Here is a 23,926-nt window from a genome sequence, read left to right on the forward strand (position 1 = left end):
ATGAAAGATAAGTCTTCGCAAACTCTAATCCTCCTTTTTTAAGCTTCCGTCATATATTTTTAAATATTTTGTGATTCTTTCCTCAACACATGCTGTCAAAAAGAATGTAAACCATTTTCATCACTTCTAATACTTAATTCTGTAAAACTTGAAAACAACTGTAAAACATTGTGGAAACAATTCATCACAATTTTGAAACATTTATGACAGTATTCCAAGATGTTAGGGTAAAGTAGCGAATATAAGCACTACCTTGCTGGGATAAAACCATAACCTAACCCACATGACAATGTCAGAACGTGTCCAAACTATATTCCAGTAAGGAATAAAATCAGCAGCCGTTTTAATAAATGTTGCCCGACATAAGGCTAGAAACTTTTTTCAACGCATTTTAGCGGACATTGGGCAACCATCGATACAGTTGTTACTGCGCAAAAATTCTAAAGGTAGCAGCACCATCGCGAGAATTAAATGGTATTATTCTAATTTTCTCAAATACTTTTAATATGCAATTGTTTCTTGCTATGATCATTAAAGTGTGCAAAATTTAGTCCAGGATAGTTTCGCTACCATAAACTTTCATTTGGCACACAAATAGGTATGGTACATCCCTCGATACTCACGAAATTAAATATTTACGAGTAAATGGTGCCAGTCACGAGTCAAAAATCACAACGAAATCAACAAGAAGCGAGATCTGCAAATGCGCGAAATTTTGAATATATATATATATATATATATATATATAAAAAATCACAGATATGACACCACAATCAATTCCCAAAAATATGGGACTGGCCATTTCTTATTGTGCATTAGGAATAGGGTTAATGTTCAAGATGATGTTGGTTCCGCTTGTCCCCCAGTGGTCGTCAATGTGGGTTGGGGCTTAGCTCTATCTCAGGGGTAGGTTTGGGCCTTAGTAGTGGGGTAAGGGGATGGCTTGGCTGATGAGGCTGTTCTCACCCTGTAGCTGCTTCTCCCTGTCGACATGAGCCAGCAGCTCTAGCTGTCGATGGCGCCTCCACTCGTCTGCCTCAAGCAACTGCCCTCTGGTCGTTCAGCACTCTGATCTGCAGGGCGACGTCTCGCTCAAAGTGGGTGTAGCGGTTGTCAGACTTCTCTGGTTGTCGGTCAGCACTCTCTACACTTGCTCTCATACTTGCACTGACTGCATTGCCGGTGGGCGTGCAGTAGAGGGCCCTACCCTCCCTCCATTGCCAGAGGAGTGGAACCGCGACAGACGCGCTCCACTGTCACTGTGCGGCAGTAGAGGAAACCTAGTTGCCACAACTTGTAAACAGGCGATTGTCACTTATCTGCACACACACACTGGGCCTCTGCACTGACACTCGCACACTCCCGGTGCACACGGACAAAAAGGACGACGATGGGCAACAACGATCTTAGCGACTTAAGAAGGCACAATGGATGTTGTAAAATGCCTCTTCACCGAGGCCGCTTTGTCAATTGCCACCGCCTAAGATGCACTGACACACGTGATACAGGGGCCCCGATGTTCTGGCATGCACTGGGTAGGGCTCTATAGGTACCACTCCTGAGTGACCCCGGGGTCTGGCGAAGGTTGGAAGGAGCTGTAAGACACAGCAATGAGGCCTGATAGTAGGACGGGTAGGGTTCCGCGGTGTGATTCGAACTGGGACTTGGCCCGCCCATCCGTAGTCGCGCAGGTAACCTGGGGCTTCACCGTGTTGTGAGGATCGGCACACCACCATCGGAGACCTAGGTGGGTCGAAACTCTGTTCCCTCAGCCCATGCTAATAGCGAATAGCTGCGCCTGACCTTTGCCCCCTTACCCACTAAGAAGCTGGATAGTAAGTGCCCCCCGCATCATTGTGTTTGCACCGACATAACGGCGGACTTAAGGTGTGACGGGGCATGGGACTGGCACCACTACCGGCTTCCCCGAGTTCACATCCACTGCTGCAGCTGCCTCCTTAATCAGTGAGGTCGTCGAGGGGAAACACCAATGGCTCAGTTCTAGCAAATGGAGTACCCGGTTCGTCGCCCTCCGAGACCTCGGTAATTTCCAGTCCCTTATTGATGATCGGGGCGTTTGAGACGTCCAGGTCGGGTCACGGGCCCTCGCTGGGCTCTGGGATGTTGTTCTCTGGAAAATGTCTGTTCATGAGCTGCTCGAGACCGGCGAGGGTTGCACCTCATGTCTCGTCCATAGCAGAAGCCTGGCTCCTGGTCCTATCTTGGTTTTTGGTACTGGGTGGAAAGTCCGCTTCACCTCCCGCAGTATTTGCTCAGCACCGGGGTGCCCGGCCAATGCGTGGTCATGGAGGTAATGGAGGATGGTGGGCCTCACCGCTGGGGGCCCGTACGCCTTCCATTCACCGTTCCGGTGAGGGCCCTTCATCTGGAGTAGCCCTTCCAGGCTACAGTGGTCCGGGACCACCTGTGCCCCACATTCGTCCAGGCAGACTTGTGTATTCGGATCGCGGTGCTGCTCGTCGCATACACGTACTATCAGCTTCGCCAGGGTGACAGGCTCTACTTCGGGAGGGGTTGCAGGAGAACTGCGCAATGCATACAAGGTATGTGACTGCAGCGCTGAATTTTTTTTGGTTAAATATTTAGTAGAAAATTCGCACCTTTGGTGGAAGATAGACTTTTCATACAAAAGTTTTTCTTACGACTGGATTTTAACGAATGTAATAATAGCTCATCGCAACAGTGTGCTCCTGTACACACTGCGATAGTAAATTTGAAATGAGGCCTGAACTGAGCTTAAAACAGCAACGGAAAGGATGGAAGAAAGTTATATTACTACCTAACATACTGTTTGTACTAAAGCTACGAGAGAAATGGTATGACTTTGTTGGTTGTGGATAAACACTGTGCAAGGGACTGGTTTTGTGGTGGTAAAAACTAAAACTGCATGCTGTAAACCCCTGGAGTGTATCGTCACCTGTCGCTGCTGCGTTTAACATTGTCCAAGGCTGCGTTCCTAGGCTAGAGCTGTGGACCGAGGACAGGGTGTCTTTGCAAACAATCTTAGTATGCGGACTATATAAGTTTTATGTTTGTCGATGTTGTGGTAACAAAAAGAATGATAGTTTTTGGCTAGCTTAGAAAAAAAAAAAAGAACACATACGGAACAAGTGCAGGGGCCAGCATTGCCACTTTTATACCCATTGGGTGTCTTTCTATAACTGACTGGAGTGGTTGTGACGTGTCGCGTCATCCTGAGTCGACCCGACACTTGAAGAATCTAGAACAGCAGTGCTTATTTACGCCACTAAACATAGTAGGCCTCTGTAAGCATGCAAAATTCCCAGGTCACTAACGAATAGATAACAGCAACAAGGAAGGAGGGCATGGGGGCAGGGAAGTAGCAAGGCCGGGCTGCACCTATCCCTGAAGGTAGCTTACATTAACAGCTGCATTTACACACAGATTATTCACACCTACTTAAGATATCATTTGATATCTTCATATACATTTAATAACTTCACCTTGGATGCAACCACAACCCAGAAGCCAAGCTACTTCAAATAATAAACCATGTCACAATATTCTTGTTTAACATTCTCCAGTTTATCACTTTCAATAATATTTAATTCCACATCAATATCTATACATATGATCAAATTACAGCTTCAGTAATGAACTTATGGTGTACAATAGTTGTTTTGTGTTTGTCAAAGAGAATCATTATTAGTCACTCATTTTTCAATCCCTCATTGGTTTATGATAGGATTGCAAGTTTTTATTCACATCCAACTGACACTGGAAGCTTGGCGTCTGCAGGCAGTAACGCTCGTCTGAAGTAGCGCTGGTTCTCTTGGACAGAGCTTCTAGACTTTGCAACGCACTAACCGACCTGTTGATGATTCACAATACATTACAACAAGCACCACTATCCTTCAAAACATCACAACACAGATTATTATTTAATATCTAAAGCAGTCTTGATTAGCAGAGTTAACATGAACAGCGGCAACCTCAGAGAAGGAAAATGTTGGGTAAAACAAATACACCGTAGCTCCAAAATTATCTGATAGTAGGTAGTTTTTGGAGTACCATTTTCCAAACTTTCATTCTGTGGAAATTCTTCCACGTCTTTTTCGTGACTCACTTGCCCGGTAAATTACATCTTATATGTTAATTTATTGATTATTTATTTATTTATTTATTTATTACTATTACAGCCACATATGCTCACACATCCTTTCAGAAATCATCTCTTGAGCCTATACCGACTATCTTAAAAATAAAAGCTTAAGCCAAATAAAAAGCTTACTTTCAAATTAAAATAAATTCGAATTTTGAAAAGAAAACTAGGTTATACAGAAAATAACTAACCCCTACCACAGATCAAAAGTGTCTTGAGAAAAAAAAATTTAGCTTCAAAACAATACAATAAAATTTTATTTGAAAACTATTTGATATGCAATTCAAATTTAAAAAATAAATCCACAGAAGCTTTCAAGTTTCAAGACTAGCAAACTATACAGTGTTTAGTCTGCCTGAATTTCAATGAGTAAAGTAATTACTTGCTCTAGAGATGAAACTTAGAATTTATGAACAAAAATACCTTCAAAAAAATATAATTTTTTTTTGGAAGTTTTAAATTGTTTAAAATATGTACATAAACAGTTTTAATGAGTGCTGTTAATTTATGAGTCAAGAGCTCAGAAACAGAAACAGCCTTTTTCATAATTTAGAGTTGGGTTGTTCTAAAGAATAAATTTTAACAATTTTATTTACTACATATAGTGAAGGCTCTTTAATCCTGGATGTCTCGGACCACAGCAGTGCCACACTAGCAATTTTTATGGTTCAAGAAAGTGAAATATGGCACGGTTAATCCGCAAAACAGGTAACCCGCACCCGGATAATCGCGAGTCTACTGTATTTTGAAGAAATAAGTATTAAGAAATATATTAGTTTCATATTTTCTGAATAATACATTATTTTTATGAATAAAGATATTGTACAAAAATAAGAACAATAACACCCAAAATTTACCGTTTTAAAAATGAAATTGACCTACAAATAAAACCATAAAATTTTGTCCCTACTCATGTAATCATCTACACGTACCCTCCGAGCCCTGTTCTTAAGGGGACCACCAATCCACTCCACCTCCCTCCTATACCTTACGACATCCTCCATCTTCTTCCTCAATGTCTATTGCCTTTTACAAGTTGATAAAACCGGCATCCCCTGCACCAAATCCTCTATGCCAAGAAAAGACACCCCTGAGAGTTACTGTTAAAACATCTCTGCCTTCACATAAAGCCAAGGTCAACAAAATGCATGAATGCCATTGAATCCACACAAAAAAAATTCTGAACGCGAGTTTCTAGATCGGCGCCAGATTAAAGAATATACCAAACTGTATCATGCTGGACTAAAGAGTGTCGCCTGTACTCCAAAACTAATGCATTGCTCTGAAGATCAGGGGGATAAAAAAGAAGACTAATTTACAGGGTGTCCAGCAAACCAGGATAGAAAAATTCCCTGACTTTTCCAGGTTTTCCAGACAAAAATGAAAATTTTTCCAGAAAAATTCAGACTTTTAGATTAATATCTTTCAGAGATTTCTTAAATGAAAGTAACAAATCATTTGCAGTTGTGCGACCCAGAAATGCAGAGTTGTAATATCGTGTAGCAACAGCTTCCTTTTCCTTGTCCCAGAATCTGACGTAAATATCCATTTGTTGCATTTGAGCAACTTTGTTTAAACTTTCATCAAAAGCAACAACAATATGATAACAGTCAACAACATTATTTAACATTTCCTTTTGAAAGTAAGGAGCAAGGCCTGACACAATTGTGTATGCTAATTTGGTTTTCTGTAATTGAATTCCTGCAGCTGTTTCACTATCTGGAAACATTATTTTGAATAAAGATACACTATTGGCAGCAAACCTAAGAGAAGAATGCTGCATAATGGCATTCAAACACCACAAAATTTTAGAATTTGTAACACTGTCTTTCCTGAAATATTGTTCAACACCTCGAGAACTCACAGACTGGGATCTGCTAGGCAAATCACTATTATGAGCTTTGAGATGATCTGACGTTACCTGACGAATGAAATTGTTCATTAGAGGCTTGTCCATCGAATTTGCTTGTGGTACGTAACTTTAGACACAGCAGTAACCGATTTGAAAAAAATACCAACTGACTTGGAAGAATTCACTGCATTATTTGCACGTTGGTGTTTTTGGCCTTTCATTTGGTTTGAAAGAGCTTGTTTGCCCATATTACAGTCTTGCATAATTTACAAAAAAAATTAAATTTATCACCCGGCACTTCCGCGCACCAACTAAATGCTGGATCAAGTAACCATGTAGGATTGAACGATGTTTTCTTGAATTTAGACATTATTCACCGAAATTGTAGAGGCCTAGTCATAGCTCCAGTAAAATCTAGCAGAAAGACCGCGAAAGATTCGCAATAAACAAAGCGTAAGTTAGTATGCACATCACAACAGTGTAAATAAATATGCTACATTTTATAACTTCCTAAGATCACAGCACTAAAATTCGTAAGTATTTTGGCTATGATTAGAGTACAAAAATTTCCAAAATAATATTTGTATCTTTCAAAGAAAATTATGTTTGGCAATTCGAGAGAACTGACGAAACGTGTAAACAAACGGAGGAAACTGCAGTAATAGCGCCGGTGGTCGGTTCGGCCAGCTTCGGTAACCTTTGGGTACACTCAAGAACCGCCAAAAGTATGGTATATTGTAACCCAAAATATGGTACAGTAGCAATATATTAGGCAGACTAACTATGAACAGTAGCTTACTAGTTTACAAACTATGGTATTATCTGCCCCCTTCCTAACGTTGGGTGCGGTATTATCATCAAAATACGATATGCATGTCATACATACAGTAGGTATTTATAGACTTCATGAAAGCAGCACGCTTGTATGTCGCAAGTCCAGATACGTAAAGGAAAACATTAGTTTAAATATTATTTGATTTGTCAAATAGTAAAACTAAAGAGTGTATTCTGTAAAACTTTGAGAAAAAACTTCATGATAAGTGAGTGGTTAGTGGTTTTGATCATTTCCAGAACTTTCACAATTTTCCCTGACTTTTCCCTGACCACCAAAATTCACTGACTTTTTCAGGTTTCCCAGGTTTTCCAGGTCGCTGGACACCCTGATTTAGTCAAAACAATGCATGGCCTTAGCTTTACGAAACTTTTTTTGTAGGTAAATATTAATTTGTATTTTCACACGTAAACCCATGAAAAATTTCACGCACTTGCCTTTCATTCAATATTAATACACAAAGTATTTTTCAATCCATTTCTCACACCCCATCAGTCTTCAGCCTGAGGACAAAAAAAATATACAGGATTTAATTTCATATCAGTCAATGTCACCATCAAAGAAACTAATTCAGCATCAAAGCACTTAACTGTATGCATCTATATTTGCGTTATGATTGCTTGCCGACGTTGGAAGTGAAAATATCATGTTTACGAGTGAAGAGAAAAGTTACGTTAATGTTGTATTTATTAAATATAGTTATTTTATTGAAATGCGGTTTCAATGTTTCCCCACAAGTACAGAAATATAAAATTACCTGGTTAGTACAGTGTTATGGTTATAGGTGATAAGTGATAAGGTATCAACTATCAAGTCTTTTGTATATTGGTGCTAGGCAAGTTTTGCAAACGTTGTCAGGTTACTGACCAAAAAAATACAGCAATTGCGGCAAGAATCACTTAATTCATGCGAATCTATAATTATCGACAATTCTTATAACCTACCATTCTAAATATAATACAATTCCTTATATGGTATGATTTCTTACAGCTTGTGAATCAATGGTTCTGATTTCAGGTAGAATCGGTGGAATCAAAGCATAGAAGACTCAACATGCTCATCCATACTAAATATTCATATTTAAAAATACCAACAAATGATACTCTATATATCAGTTTTTAAGAATAAAACAAATGTACATGCTTTTTATGATTAAAACCACAAAAAATAAAAATGCTTTTTTTACTTAAAAATAGTCAGTACTGAAATATGTTATCAAACATTAAGTTACAGACTTATTTATAGTAACTCACTAATCAACTGGATTTATCCAGTTGGGCTCATTTGTTAGAAGCTATCTCAGATGCACGTAACTTGGCTGAATCAAAAACGTGGTAACATGAAAAAGCATGCTGATATCAAAAACCACTGTAGAGATTAATCATCAGAAAATCACCACATGGTCAAGTGTAACATTTTGAGAACGCCAAGTACTGCTGTGGTCACTGCTGTGGTTTACATCACACGTCTGCTAAAGCAAAATGCAAGAGACGAGATAATATGCTGCAAAGATGGTGGACTTGTATTTGTGTTCTATCGGAGATGCTGATCATTCTTAGTGAAGAAAAAAGAAAAAAAAGACCTGCAAAGTATGAATAGAAGATGAATCAAGTCACTGAAAGTCTACAAGAAAAGGTTGTTTATTTATAAGTGTGAAACAATGCATTCTGTAAGACATTTTTGGAAACTTTATAAAAGTGTGACACTTGTGTGGCATTTTAACAAAGGATATCTTATAAACGAATGACATTTAAAACTAATTTAGTTAAAAATTTAAAATGAGCAAAATATAGCATTTAAAGAGCAAATAAGGAGGAAAAAAATTTTTGGGGGTTTCCTAGTGGTAATCACCGTTAAGATGTTCCACTTGTGAGGCACGGACCGTTCGTTTGATCTAACACCCAGCATATCAGAATTTATGAACACCAAGTTGATACCCAAAGAGCCCACTAAAAGTAAATAATTGATACACAAATGGCATGCATTTTTTTCCCTCTCAATACACTACTTGAGCATGGTATCAAAACATCACATTCATAAACTGCATGGTTAAATAAAGTAGCCAAAAGCAAAAACCTGTTGACATATTTCCCAAGGATCTAAAAATTTTAAGTTTATTCGTTTTTTTAAGCAGGAAAACTACTTTAAATAGTAAACAATTACAAGATGATTTTATTACCACATATAGAAAATCTTTAAATTTACTAGGCAGGTAAAAGTGGGAAATTAGTTATAGGATTTGACTACCTATACTAATTAAACTACACTAGTTATTAAATTATCCATTCACCCATAATCAGAGTCTTTAGAAAGTGGCAAATAAAATTGACCAAGAAGTCGTATTGAATAAGGTGAAAGTGGTGCAAAATATTAGTACAGTAAACTCCCTATTATCCGCGGGCAGATGATCCGAAAAAATACAGCAAATATGTAAATCTGTATTTTATTACAAGTGAGCAAATTTGAATTCTACTGACGAGTGTATTGTGTGCAGTATACAGTAAAACCCCACAGGCCTTCTTGGAACTCATGCAGTGTCTAATGAAGGCTCTGAGTACGTACAGTAATGTACCCTTATTACGAAGCAAGTACATACGGAGCACTTTTATGTTTACATTACTGAAATGTATTGTATGTTAATTATTCAGTAAAATATTAACATTTTAGCATCATTTAAAATTTTTTACTGTTAATTCTAACTTTTACTGTACAAATTTTTTTTAGATTTTTAAGTTGAAATTAATGTTTTCTTTTTTGTTTCCCATTTTCGGCTATTTTGCGGATTATCCGCGATTTTCACTATCCGTGGTGGCCCTGCCACTAAATTTCGCGGATAATCAGGAGTGTACTGTATTTAAAAAAAACAAGAGGTGCAAAATGTCTGTATAAAAATTTATGTTGGTTCCAAAATTCAATACCTTTTCATTTCTTTCTTCCATTCCCTTCAACTTTGTATTCTATAGTCAATGCACTAAAACTTAAGAAACTGTTTTTAGTGTAAAACATTTTAGGGTTCCAGAAACCATCCTAAAAAATCTACACATCTATAACTCTATAGCCTATAACATTCATTAAATTCAACCAAAAATGTAAAATATATTCCTGTTAAATCATGCAGACACATGGTAGGTACTAGATAAAGTAGCACACCCTTTTCTATTATTTTACATAAACAGGACAGATGACACACAATGTGTACATTTGCAAAAGTTATAAAACCAACAAAATTAAATGTAACCAAAATGTTTGGCTGTCTTCTTATACCATTAATAGGGACCCTGAAAAATGGTAAATAAAAACTACCAATAGCGGTGCAAAAAAACTAGTGAAAGCGGTGTAAAAAACTTAGTAAGAGCGGTGTAAAAAAACCAGTAGAAGCGGTGTAAAAAGTCAAAATTTTTAATAAAGCGGTAAATAAAATTTGTTTCACTTAACACGTAGTACATTTATGGGGAGGGGGGGGGGGGGGGAAAGAATACAGGAAAAGTGACAATAACTTAACTGTTAAATTTTAACTTTCATTATGAGATAATACTGAAAACATCTTGCTATTTTAAAAAATTGAACATTTACACATTTAAAATTGTTGGGAATTTGCAAAATTTGCACATCATTATTTTTTTCTTTGCATCAAATACATAAAATCCGTCAGTTGCAAATTCCTGCTGACGGTTGTGAATTGATACAATTTTCGGCATTTAGATATGGCGAATTGCAATTGTATAACTGATGTTTGAATTACATGCTTCATTCGAGGGCAAAATACTATTTAATTACTGTTTCAGATAAATGTATGAACATATAAATTTTAGAGTAACACTTAAATCCACTTTACAATTAAAAAAATATATATAAAAAGTGCATATTCAAAAATAAGCAACTTCAAAACAAACAAGCCCGGAGTTTCTGAGCCAAAGATGATAAATATGTTTCTCCGAACATCTCAGAGAAGACGAGATAAAGTGTGTAAGTTTTGTTCACAATACATCAAGGACGTTGTTTTGTATGGAAGGACGCCATGTTGGTAAAATTAATGTTCTTTTTGTAAATTACTGTAATTCTGCATTAACTTCAGATATATTGTGAATGTTCTAGAAAATTAAGACTTTTTTCCGTATAAATGGGTTTTGAAAGAAAAAAGTAAAGATTCACAGTGAAAAATTATAAAATTCAACATGGCGTCGCTCTGATAAAGTGTTTATGTACTTTCTTGTCTATTGCTTGCTATGGCCGTTAGGAAACCCGTTGGCCAACGAAAGGAAACAAAACAGTTGTAGTTATTGTTAGGTTAATAAACGTAATAAACCCGTTTCTTGAAAACCGAAGGCGTTAAAATATGAAGTTATTTATATTATCAAATTATAAAATGAAAAAATGATTTGCCTAGGCATCGTTCTGTAAAATATTTTCGTGTAGTGTGGAGTTTTATCTTTGACTTGTAAACATATTTGGCGCAAATCATAAAAATAGTGATTTTAAAAGGACTATTTCGTGCAAAATTTCGTGAAAGAGAGAAATTTAGCCCCATTTCGTGAGAACAAGAAAAATGGCAAATTTTGTGAAATTTCACGGAATTTAGCGACGAATAAACGGTTTGTAACACCATAAAAAATAACATAAATTGTTGGTATGTAGACCCTATGTGCTTGTATAAAAATTTCGTGAATAAACCATTCGCGAAATAAAAGGGTCCCTAACCATTAACAATTACAAAATTTTTTTTGGCATAATCAATATAATTACTAAAATGCAAAGTGCATTCAAATGAGCAGATAGGTTAGGTCCTAATTATTTTTCAGATTTGTTTGCATGTTTAACAGGTAAAAAAATTTACTCCATTTGAAAAAATTACATTTTTTTTTTTTTTGTTTTATGTCATCTAATAAAATAAAGTAATGTAATACCAGGTATAAATATAAAATGCATAATATGTATCTTCTCTTGTAAACAATGCCTTAGCTTTTTCTACTAAATAGTAAATAACCAAACACATGAAGATATAAGATGTCTGGATTTTGTGTTGTATGCACAGCAAAAAGAACACTGTATCATGTTAGTGTTGTTTATACTTTATTGACATTGTAGTAAAAAAAAAAAATACTACGCTTGAGATATTGAAATAAAGTTATTTAAATTTGTTTCTTGAGTTATAAATCACTAATGTACCATGTGCTATTTTCAGAAATGGTATTAATCAAATCATGGAAATAGTTGTGATTTGCGCCAAAATTAGCGTTTTAACAACAATTTTGACATTTTCTAAAAAAAAATTTGAAACCTAATAAATTGTTAATATTTCTTGAATTTTTGCTTCATTACTTTTTTGGTCCCAACCAGTAAATATTAAAATAGAGCATCTTTTCTTGAAGGAATGTATCCAAAATTATATTGTTTTTAATCAACCAACATTATTGTGAAAAATTTAATAAATTTTTGTTATTGCTTCTATTTGGTTATGCTGATGCCCTATACAGTGTGTGAACATAGTCAAACATACCGCAGAGTGCATGAAATGCACGCGCTCTGTCTAGTGCCCAGCAAACTACATTTGATAGCCTGCACTCTTTTGTGATTAGTGTGTACGACGAAAGTTACGTGTCAGTTCCGACTCACGTTCGGGTCATTGTTTTCGTTTGTCTATTTTAAGTTGAACAAAATATGTTTTTGTAGCATGACTTATTAATTTAAAATGTTTGGAGTGCTTTTGCATAATCTACTTTTAAATTAAATGTACTTTCCAGGCAACAGGTTTTGTTTTTATGAATAACTTCACCTGAAGAAAAATGCTTTTCTCGCATTAAAGTCGCACCCCTACTCTTCAAACTTGATTGATACCAACACGGTATGTTGGCAGTAATGAGGCAAGACAGGATCGGGAATGAGATGGTACAAGCAAGAGCAGGAGTACAGGAATTGAATGATATCATTGGAAAAGCGAGAATGAGATGGTATGGCCGTGTCCAGAAGATCAGAAAAGAGAGGCTGCATAGGAAAATTACGGCATTGAAGTATGCAGGGAAAAGTCCCAGGAAGACCAAAAAGGACGTGGGAAGAGCAGACAGTTAAACGAGTGCAGGAGAGAGGAGAATGGAACAGAGCGGAGGAGGAGGAGGAGGAGGAGGAATGGTTTGCGGGACAGAGGAATATGGAAGCATTTTCATTTTGCTGACACGGCTGCAAGGGCTGGAAACATATGTTTACAATGATGATGATGACTCACAGTCTTCCTCTTGGGCGTGTGGTCCGGTGTCTCGGAGGACGTGTCGTTCCTCTTCCTTTTGGAGGGCTTCGTCGGCTCAGCGTCCTCCTGGCTGGATGGGCGCGGCGAGCGCAGGAACTCCCGCTGCTTGTTGGCGTCCCAGGTGCGCGTCTCGCGGCGCGTCGGGGTCTCCCCGACCGAGGCCACCAGCATCTGCGTGGCCACAAACTCCTGGGACACACACCGAAAGATATGGCAGACGGAAACAGTCGCATTCCGGTGAACACACAATGACGCACGCCTACCGTATTTACTTTTATCTTTAAGACGCCTGTTCGGATGTGTAAATAGTGTTTAATTTAACGTGCAGTGTTAAGACACGTGTGGTTACTGAACTCCCCGCACTAAGTTTTGAAGGTGGCAGCCCTGCAGCTTTCGGTGAAGAATTATTAGTTGCTGTTCAACCATCATGGCGGTCTGCTGTGCTAATGTGCGCACTTGCTGCAAATCACATTGTTATCGTTATTAGCTGTTGAGTTTCACATGGATTTTTAACAGTCTTTTACACATCCAGACAAAACTATGCCACTAATATTTAAGTACTGGTGGACAGGAACTGAATTTTTATTTTGGGCGGGATTGGGCCGGGAAAGATATTGTATTTTTGGGATTGGGATTCGGATCAGGAGCAACAGCATTGAATTAATGAAACTTAATTTTCTATACAGAAAAAAAATTACTATTGAAATGTGCATATTTAAAGTCTCTGATAAGATTTCAAAGATTTCAAGATAACAAAAAATTGATTGACACACAAGGAAAAATAAGTAATAAATAATGTAAATAAAAACAAACATATTAAGCCTTATTCTACTTCCAATTATTTTTAAAGAAATAGTAATTATTCAACGTGTTCACGTGTTATTTTGTTATTGACAATATTGTCAGCACTAAACAAAAAACAATCACTGGCAACCTCCATTGCTGGTTTTTTTTCTTGAGGAATGACTAACTCATATTAAGCTTTAGGATGTAGTATTACAGGAAAGCTTCACTATAAAGAACATGAAGGGACCAAAAAATAGTTGAGTTTGTTATACTGAAGTTCTTTATACTGAAACATAAGCATTGTTATAAATATGTATACCGATAAACACATGAAACACCTTAAGTGTACTAAGGTTCAGTATCTCAGTCATTAGTCTATGGCCGCTTGAAGAACCTGTTCACATACTCTCTGCTGATGCTTTGTCTATGGTCAGAAGACATGTTGTAGGCAGAGCTGCCAACCTCAAATCACACCCATCAGTAATGACAATTATATGGAAAAAGTACATGTAAATCATGCACGATAAATTTTTCCTGAGGAATTATGACACACACAAGATAAAATAAGGACAATAATATGCAAAAAAAAAATGAAAAATGTAGGCCTATGCATATGAATACAATGATAATTAATGAATCAAAGAAAAAAAAAAAAAAAACGATTTGAACAATACAATCATCTGAATATGTAAGAAATGTCAATAATTTTACAGGAAATTTTCAACCTTCAATTCAAAGTATGCAAAGTTATACTTTTGAACAATTGTCTTTTTATTTGCTTCTTTTATCCTGGTTGGATAAGAACTGTCTTATAAACAAACAACACAACTTGTAAACAATAACTCTGAGTTAGTTACTTTCGTTTCTTCAGATGTAGCGAAAAAACTACGATATGGATTTATTGCTCGTCATGACTATAAAATATTCCGCATGTTTCTTTAATTCAATGTGCCCTCTACAGTCATCCCTTCCAACGTGTGCAATCAAAAAGTCACACGTGCATACATTACAAAATGCATGGTGTTCCAAAACATTTGAAGACGACAAGCATCGTCATTCTTTTGAATAGTTAGGTCTTAGGTCGAAAGTTTTGATGAATTGCATTTTTTTTTTCTCCCCCATATACACTTTTGTTCTGTCACACGCTTCATTTCTACAACTGGCACTGAAGAACACAACACTATTGAAAAACGTAAAAAATTTCACGCCTGTAGACACGACAAAAACACTATGGACTGTGATGAAAAAAATGACTTTCAAAAAATAAATTAAAACACAGGTTAGCCAAAGTACCGTACAAAAATTATCGTAATGTAAGTAGCCAAAAAACGAAAAATCCGAGAATATGTACTAGCTGTATCGTACAACGGACGTAATACCATTCCAATATTATTTCAAAACACGAGAATTAATCTACTAATTTCGATAGTACGTGCGCACACATACTAGTTCCGTTATTGTTTTTGTTTACGTACACACTGTTACGTTTGAATAAGAAAATTAAAAATAAAGAACAAGTTTTTGGATGGTAATTTTTTTCATAATTTGCCTCAAGGTTGTTCGTTCAAGTGAATATTTTTGTTTCACGAAGAAACGGACCGTCGTAAAATTAGTTAAGATGAAATAAAATTCAAGGTTATTATATACGTTTTTGGCGGGACCAAACAATGAGTTCGGTTAAGTGAAGTGTTCGTTTAACTGAAGTTCGTTGTACTGGTGCTTTCCTGTATGTGCCTGTGCATTCCTGTTGTTGAACCCAAATTTAGAAACTACACATTTTAATTTCATTAAATTTACTGTAAACAACTGTCAACAATTTGAATGTGTCCATTCCTTGGAAGTGTGAGGATTCATATATGTAGGATTCTATTATAAATTTAAATATTTACTTTACTTTTGAGAGATAAAATGTTATTTACATAAGCCAGTGGTAAATGAAAAAAGAAGTTACGTGCCTCAATATGTTGCAGACATTCCTCCTGCATTTCCAAAGCCATGAGGTGAACGTCGTGAAGGCTCTTGTTGTACATGATGGCGTTCTTGAACATACGCATCACCTCCTTCTGGAACTCTGTCGTCGTGCGGATCACGCCCGTCTCTATGTTCTTCTTGATCATCTGCAGGTCGATGGGCCTGCAAAGTACGCCGCAGTTCAAACACAAGCCCAACATGCAGTCATTACCGTCAGCACATATTCCTCACGTGAACTGAAAACTATGACCTCGATGAGGGCCGCCTAGTCATGGGTGTATTTTGTGTCAGTGAGGCGGGACGATAAAGTACAACGATCGCTGATGCTTCTAAGCGCGGTATTGCCTCATTGAGCACAGGGCAACTATGAGATTTGGGTGGTAATGAACAACACTGTATGGAAGAGAAATGAAGATAAAAGTGTAACAAAAGTCCCTTAATTACTTTCAAGAAACTGTACCGGGTGTTTTATGCTCAAAAATTATTCTGAACACACATTTTAGCCATTTTCAATCTTCTAAAAACACAGTTTGCAAACAAAATTCAGAAACAGAAATACTCGTCCGCCCTTTTTAAATGCTTTTCGTAAACAGACCCCACTCGGATATCTTTAACAGTTTTCAAATTGTGTGGTTTCTTCTGAAGCTGTTCAAACTGTGTGTGCCCAAGTATTCGGGGCCATTAATTTCTTAATTTATTTGTTCTTAATTTGTAGGCAGCAAGGTCATTAGATACGTTGCCACACAATGAAACAGACCAGTACTACTGGGCCAGAAATCAGCCCAGCATTTACCTGGAGTAATTACGGAAAACCTTTTAAGGGGCCCGCCTACATAGCCTTGAAATGACCTGCCGCGCTCAAAAATTGTGTTTCTTCCACCAAGTGCCGTGGTGGTTCGAAGAAACATTCAAGCTCCCCCCCCCCCCCCCCCCCCCCCTGCCCTGCTGTGTTCTTCCATATTTTACAACAGGAGGGGTAGGGGTGACTCGGCTTATCCCTCTTCTCCGGCCGTACACGACCTTCGTTCCGTACTGCGAAAGGAAAGGGGCAAGGGAATAACAAAAACTGGTGGCCAGCGTAGCGGGCCACGGCTGGAGTTCGCCTGTCTGCTTGCTACCCACGGCATTTAGTCCAGGAAACAAGGCACAAACATCGAAATTTTTTTTCAAAAACAGAATTTTTGCATAGTGGTAGAGTTGACTATGCTTAACAACAAACCGAAAGTTTACCGCATTAGACCTTGTGCGTATCACCGAAAAAGTGCATTTAAGTTCTAGATGACAGCGACTTTCAGCAGTCCATTAAAATACTTCTTTTTCATACAGTTTGAAACGTAGACTCTCCGTAAACTTATCAAAATAATCTAGAAACGCTATTTATACATTCGTGTTATAAATATTCCAAAGTATAATATTAAAGATAATATATGCATCGATTAAATCATAAAATACTTTTTTTATATCTGTCACCCTTGATAAAAATATGATTTACACAAAGCTGAAAAGCCTAATGCGAAACATTTTCTTATAAATGTTTTTGTGTATCCTTTTAGCTTTAAGGTAGTGTTTTTATAAAGAGTCTAGGTTAATAAGTTTGCGTTCTAGAGAGGCCCGAGTGTCACAGCGTGTATCGTTCTGTGGCGCGGCGGTTGTAACTCTCACAGCGGGCGCGACATAGCGTCACTAATTATAATTGGTCTTGTTTATCTATTTTATACGATAGAGTGTATTTAATTTACATCTATATATATATATATACTTCTATTGGTTTTCCTTTATGAACGAGTCTTTATACAATTTAAAAATCAACTCTTAAATTATTTCTGTTAGCAATGTTTCAGTCGAAAACACTAAGAGACATATGATTTCTATCTGTTGGTAGATATTATATTAAAAAATAGTATTTAAATTTAAAATTATATAAATACCAATTAATTATTGTTTATAATCCTAATTCATCATTTTATTTTCAACCAGACAATGCAAGATTTTTAACCAAGCCTTTATCCGAAAATGTGTTAAGATTTTGAAATATTAAAAAATTAGTTTGATGCTTCATAAAAAGTACGAAAATATAAATCGTTAAGTACCTACAAAGTCAGGTTTTATATCTTTTATTATATCATTACTATAATTCAATTATTTTATCTAAAATAAATAAATCAAGGGGTCTATTGTAAAATATTTAGCATAAATGATTAAGCTATTTTAAGTTGAATTGTGTGCTGGCTAGCAGCCTTCGTTAAATCTCTATAATTAGACCAGGAAACAAAGTATTCATCCTCAATACTTTTTCAAAAGCCGAATTTTTGTACAGTGGTAGATTATACTATGCTTAATAACATACCGAAAGTTTACCGCTGTAGACCTTGTGCGTATCACCAAAAACATGCATTTAAGACCTAAATAATAGCTTCTTGAACGATCCACAATATTTTCAACCCGTAAACGTTATTACTATTAATTATGTTTACTGCTGTCTACAAAAGCATCTTTTTACGTAATAAAATTAAAAGTTAAAAGTTTGTATATGTTTTACTACACATGCAATTCTTTAATAATATTAGGAAAAGATTTTTATCCGAATATATGAAGAATGGAATTATTTATTGCAGTTATATAAATTGACTGACATGAAAATTAAGATGAATAAATTTATGTATTTTTTAAGCTTTAAATTGGTATATTTGTTAAGATGGTTGTATAATTGATTGACTGCAGAAGTGTTCTGAGTGTGGTAGTGTGCATTGTACTGCGGCGATGTTGAAGTCGCTCGGGCCGGGACGATTTTCGTTCCTATGAATTGAAGCTTTTTAATGCATTGAAAAATTATTACAAAACTGAAATTTCGTACAGTGGAAGGATAAACACATCTTAGTAACATATTAAAAGTTTACCGCCGCAAACCTTGAACGTTACACCAAAAAGTGCATTTAAGCCCAAAATGGTAATATTTTACAATGATCTACAAAAAAGCATTTCATAAATGCAATTTATGTAGTGTACTCTCAACATGAACAACAAAATAATCTAAAGACATTGCTGTGCATGGCTATAGTGATAAAAATTACATTATTCTTAGATATTTTTTTGATAGACAAGTTAATAAAACCATAATTATACTATACTAAAGTTAATAAAACCATAATTATATTATTTAATGTAAAAATAAACACAAATTGTAAAATTTATAAGAGTTCAATGGGAAAAAACGCTTTTATAAACGTTGTTGCATATTTGTTTGCCTTTAAATTAGTGTATTTGTTTAGAGTCTGGTACAATTTATCTGGCCACTGAAGCGTTCTGAGCTGCGTAGTGTACCGCACTGCAGCGATGCTATGAGTCGCTGGCGTTGGAAACACTACGCAGCTCAGGACGCTCCAGCAGTCGGAAAAAATCATACCAGACTCATAAAATATATACCAATTTACGCTTATGAAATTCGCAACAACGTTTCATTAATCACTTTTTACGTCGGGCTGTTCATATTTATGTAATTTGTATTTATATTTCCATAAAATTGAGTAGAATATGTTTTCTTAACTTCAATGATTTTAATTGTCTATTAATGATAAGGTGTTACAAAATTTGTGATTTTTATCACTGTCATTATATATGGCAATGTTTTTCGATTATTTTGGTGTCCATACTGAGAGTTAACTATCTATATTACATCTATGAAAAGCATTTTTTTTGGATCGTTGCAGAAAATATCATTTAGGAATTAACTGCACGCTGTTGGTGTGACGCAAATGGTTAACGGCGGTGAACGTTTTATATGTCACTAAGAATACTTTTTAATGCTTCTGTACCAAATTTCATATTTGGAATAATCTTCCATACATTAAAAACCTTTGTTTTCTAACAGTGAAAATCGTCCCAGTCCGTGCGATTTTAGCACCGCCACAGTGCGGTACGCACACCACGCTCGGAACGCTTCTGCGGTCATGCCAGTTGTACCAGTATCTTACAAAATATGCCAATTCAAAGTTTACGAAATTTACAACCACGTCTTTTAAACAATTTTTACGTCAAAGTCAGCACGTTTATGTAATGTATATTTTCATTCCTTATACCTAAATTTTAATGACAAATACTTTTTCCTAATATTATTATAATATTGCATGTTCAGAAAAATATAAAGAGATGTTTTTCAATTAGGTTTATAATGTGGAATTTTTTTTATTTTAATATGGTTTTATTTACTGAATGTTTTATATAATAATGAAGTCTACGGAGTGCAATATTGTGGAACGCTCAAAAAATATTATTTAGGACTTTATTGCACGTTTTCGGTGTGACGCACAAGGATTACGGGGTAAACTTTTACATGTTATTAAAAAAGAATGGTATTACCACTTTACTCAATTTCTGTGTGGGTAAAAAATTCCAGAAATCTCTATTTCGTAAGAGCGAAATTCGTTCCTGCTCTTGCGACTCTAGCACCGTACCCACGCAACATTATTTCGCTCGGAACGCTCTAGAATTGTAATAATTTACGCTAGCGTTTTGCAAAGTATGTCATTTAAAAGCTTAAGTAATTCTCAAAAATTTTCAATTAAGTAGTTAGGTATTACGTCAGACCAGTCGTTAATATTATAATCAGTTTATTATGTCCTTGATTGAGATAAAAAAACTCATTAAATTAATTAATAGATTTATATCACACCTTTAATATTACCTTTCTGACTTTGTTTCAATGTGAATGTGGGTAATAGCATTTCCAGATTATTTTGATGATTTTACGGAGAGTCTACGTTTAAAACTATATGAATGGAAGGTATTTTAATGTATTGCTGCAAGTCGCTGTCATCTAGGACTTAACTGCACTTTTTCCGTAATATGCACAATAACTACAGCGGTAAACTTTCGGTATGTTATTAAGCATAGTTGACTCTACCACTGTGCAAAAATTCAGCTTTGAAAAAAAAATTTTGGAGGTTGAAACCGTTGTTTCCTGAACTGATTTACGCACTATGATGGACACTTAGTGAGCGTTCGTGTAATTAGATTTGACAGAAAAAATAAGTTTTTTTCCCAACGAACATTTTTTTTTGACGATTCATGTCACAGCTTTACTTTGTGAGAAATACAACTTTGCTTATATTATAAAGAAAATATGGTGGGGAAAAATGAACATGTTTACGCCAAACAATTTCTGTTTTATGTTTATGGCTTCTTTGGTTTTTTTGTATCATTTAGTTTTGTATAATATGTGAATATTTGCAATAGTTAATATACTCATGCTTGAATTATACATTTAAATAAGTTTTCCGAAAATCAGTATCTATAAATATGCTATTGAAAACAGCCGATTGCAAGAAATACAAGCAACAGGATATTACTGATTGTTCTAAACATTACCAACTACTTTCTTTAATTCGTTAAAAAATCTGCCTAAAAATAAGTTAAACTGCCTAACTATGTATCTAGATATTATGTATGATAAACCTGTCTGACAGAGAATTGGCTGGAAAACATAGAAATCCCAGCTACAAATCTTCGTGGCTACAAAATAAGTAACTGCTACTGCATTCAAGTATATAAATGCGGAGGAGCTAATTTTTGTCACTTCTATATATTATCGATTATAAAAAATGCACTTCATGTGTACAGAGTTTATAATAATAAAAATTCTATTAATGATCTCACAATAGTAACTTGCTTTTCTACAAATCTAGATGAATATTTGTTTTCTATTGATGTCATAGAAAATTGTCTCAGTGACAATACTACGCAGTTGCTAATTATGACATAGCAGCATAACTAGACAGTACATTAGTAAACAAATTTTTAATACACATAATCATATTCATTTTAACCGCCTTCTGTAAAATACAGTATGAACAACACCAAAGCATAATCATTTTATGGAAATTATGTTTACCGATTTCCATTGTCAGATTTGTTTACATTTTTAAGAATCTGTTCATTGAAAACTGTGAAACATGCACTACCAGAAACACAAGCTCAATTACTCAAGGTGTAAAAACGTCGCCTAGATCTCAAAAGACCTAACATACCAGGAAAGACATAAAAATAATCCAAACTCACTAAATTACGATAATCATTAGAATAATATATGCTAAAAGTGTTTGGAAGCTACAAAAAAATTTTATTTGAAAGATGCTTGCTTAAGCTAATAAAACAAAATAGTTTGGAAATAAATTAAAACTAATAAATGAGTAAAAAAACATTATCCATAAATAAAATTATCAATAACTTTTGTTTAAGCTGAGCTCATTGTATGGTCTGTAATAAAATAAAGAAACACAAAAAATGCCGTAATGACAGTCTGGGCCACTCATTACCAAACGTTTTCTTTTTCGTATTATATGTTTCTGATTGCGTCTTTTACGCCGCTTTGAAACTGAATTTTGTTTACTTAGAATGTTTTGTTTGCAAATTTTCCCTGGGCTGTGTCTTGTTAAACTCTTGTGAATTATACCCTGTGTTCTGCCATCGCTATTTACATTTATCACTGACAAATCACACCTTATATTGTATCCTCCACGAAGACAATGATTCACTCTCTTTCCACTTACATATTTGCAAATAATGGAATTGAAGGACTCTGCCCTGTTTGTTGAAACATTGTGAATGAGGCTAGCTGCGTGGGAAGCAACAATATTTCTGGCTGCTAAAATCTCATCCCAAATACCAACTACTTTCAAATCTGGAACTATATTATCCTCATCTTGCTTTGGACCTGTACAGAAATACCCTCGTTCCTGACACATGCTGTGGTCTCCAAAAGCATGGAATGGGCCATTTTGTATATCCTTCTTCAGTTCATTAATCTTTTGTTGTAAAGTTAAGTCTGCTTGACCAGCCCTGTACTTCATAGCACTTGTCACAGCAGACCGCAAACGAAGTTGCCTATCAACAGTAATAGCTCTTCTTGCACTCAGTGGAACTTGCCAAACAGGATTCTTAGTTTTCGTGCTTATGTCTCTTATTCGCCGAAGGTAATTTCTGAGTATGTGATTAGAACATTCAATTTTGGTTATGGTGAATTCTGGTCCATAAGGCTGGGCTTTTGTGAGTTGCGCCATAACACTGCTGTCTCCATCTCCTATAGGTAAATTAACACATATTTAATGTTAGCATTGAAAAAACATTCATTACGAACTACCCTAAAGAAAGTGATGTAATTGCAATCATGAGCCGTTCTGGTGTATGATTATATTATTATCAATACAGTACATATAGAACAGAAATGTTATTATATTCATGCTACGGATCATGCTTGTTGATAAATATTTTAAGTTATATCACTGAAAAAAGTCGTTAAGAAACTTAACCACTTGGACGAATTAAACAAATTAAACAAATTTAGGAATTGTGTTTGAATACGAAAATCTTCCTTTAACTTATAACTATTTTTTATCTCTTTTACTATGTTTCTTAAAGTATTCAAATGAATTTAATACCTAGAATAGGCAAGTAGCTCTAGCTTTTTAATAATAACATATTGGGTTACATAAAAATAACCACTGTTTCGTATCAGTTTAGTCGTCCGTTTTTAAACTTTCAAGTTCTGAGAAAGTACCTGTAAAAAGGATTGATGAGAATGTGTACTTGTTTTTAAGTAGCTAGGAAGGTTTCTTCAAACGAAGTAAAATAGAGATGTCAGTCGTGTTACGTGAAAAAAATGTAAAAGAATCACGATGCACGAAATAAAACCACATGATAAACGGAAATATTTATGTAAAAGAAGAGTATAGTAATGAAAAAGTGCGCATAACAATGTAACTCCTGTATTGAAAACAAATGACCACAACAAACCGTGTATCACAATTCGAAATATGTTAAAATTTTGAATTAACACAAACAGGTTGTAGAAATAAACTTTAAACAGTATCACAGTTTAAAACAAATTCTGACAAATTTAAAACTTTGGGTGCTCAATATAACGTGAAGCTAAAATATGAACTGTTCTTAAAGCGAAGTTTCGAACGTTAACTCAATATAAAAGTGGTTCGGTTACATGAATAATGAAATTAATGTAATAAAACTTACAGTTCTGCTTTAAATGTTTACCCATATTTTTCCAAAATAGTATATAGTTTTCACATGTTGATAATTGGTAACTGTCAT

The 23,926-nt window shown here is 35.5% G+C and overlaps 1 protein-coding gene across 3 annotated transcripts in view; it reads right to left on the reverse strand.

Annotated features, from left to right (window-relative positions):
* Nucleotides 1-3,545: 3,545 nt before the first annotated feature.
* The window catches only part of LOC134536848 (bromodomain-containing protein 8), a 53,509-nt gene continuing 33,128 nt past the window's right edge, over nucleotides 3,546-23,926 (reverse strand). For 2 of the 3 annotated variants that reach the window (XM_063376870.1, XM_063376869.1), the window contains exons 16-18: nucleotides 15,811-15,988; nucleotides 13,049-13,258; nucleotides 3,546-3,853 (exon numbers count right to left, since the gene is read on the reverse strand). In XM_063376870.1, coding sequence (XP_063232940.1) covers nucleotides 3,845-3,853; nucleotides 13,049-13,258; nucleotides 15,811-15,988 — 397 coding nt within the window. In that variant the 3' untranslated portion in view covers nucleotides 3,546-3,844. Of the gene's footprint in view, nucleotides 3,854-7,265; nucleotides 7,332-13,048; nucleotides 13,259-15,810; nucleotides 15,989-23,926 lie in introns of all 3 variants that reach the window. The other variant, XM_063376868.1, reaches the window with a different exon arrangement.

This window comes from Bacillus rossius, chromosome 11, assembly GCF_032445375.1.
Source record: "Bacillus rossius redtenbacheri isolate Brsri chromosome 11, Brsri_v3, whole genome shotgun sequence".
In the NCBI taxonomy this organism is placed as follows: domain Eukaryota; kingdom Metazoa; phylum Arthropoda; class Insecta; order Phasmatodea; family Bacillidae; genus Bacillus; species Bacillus rossius.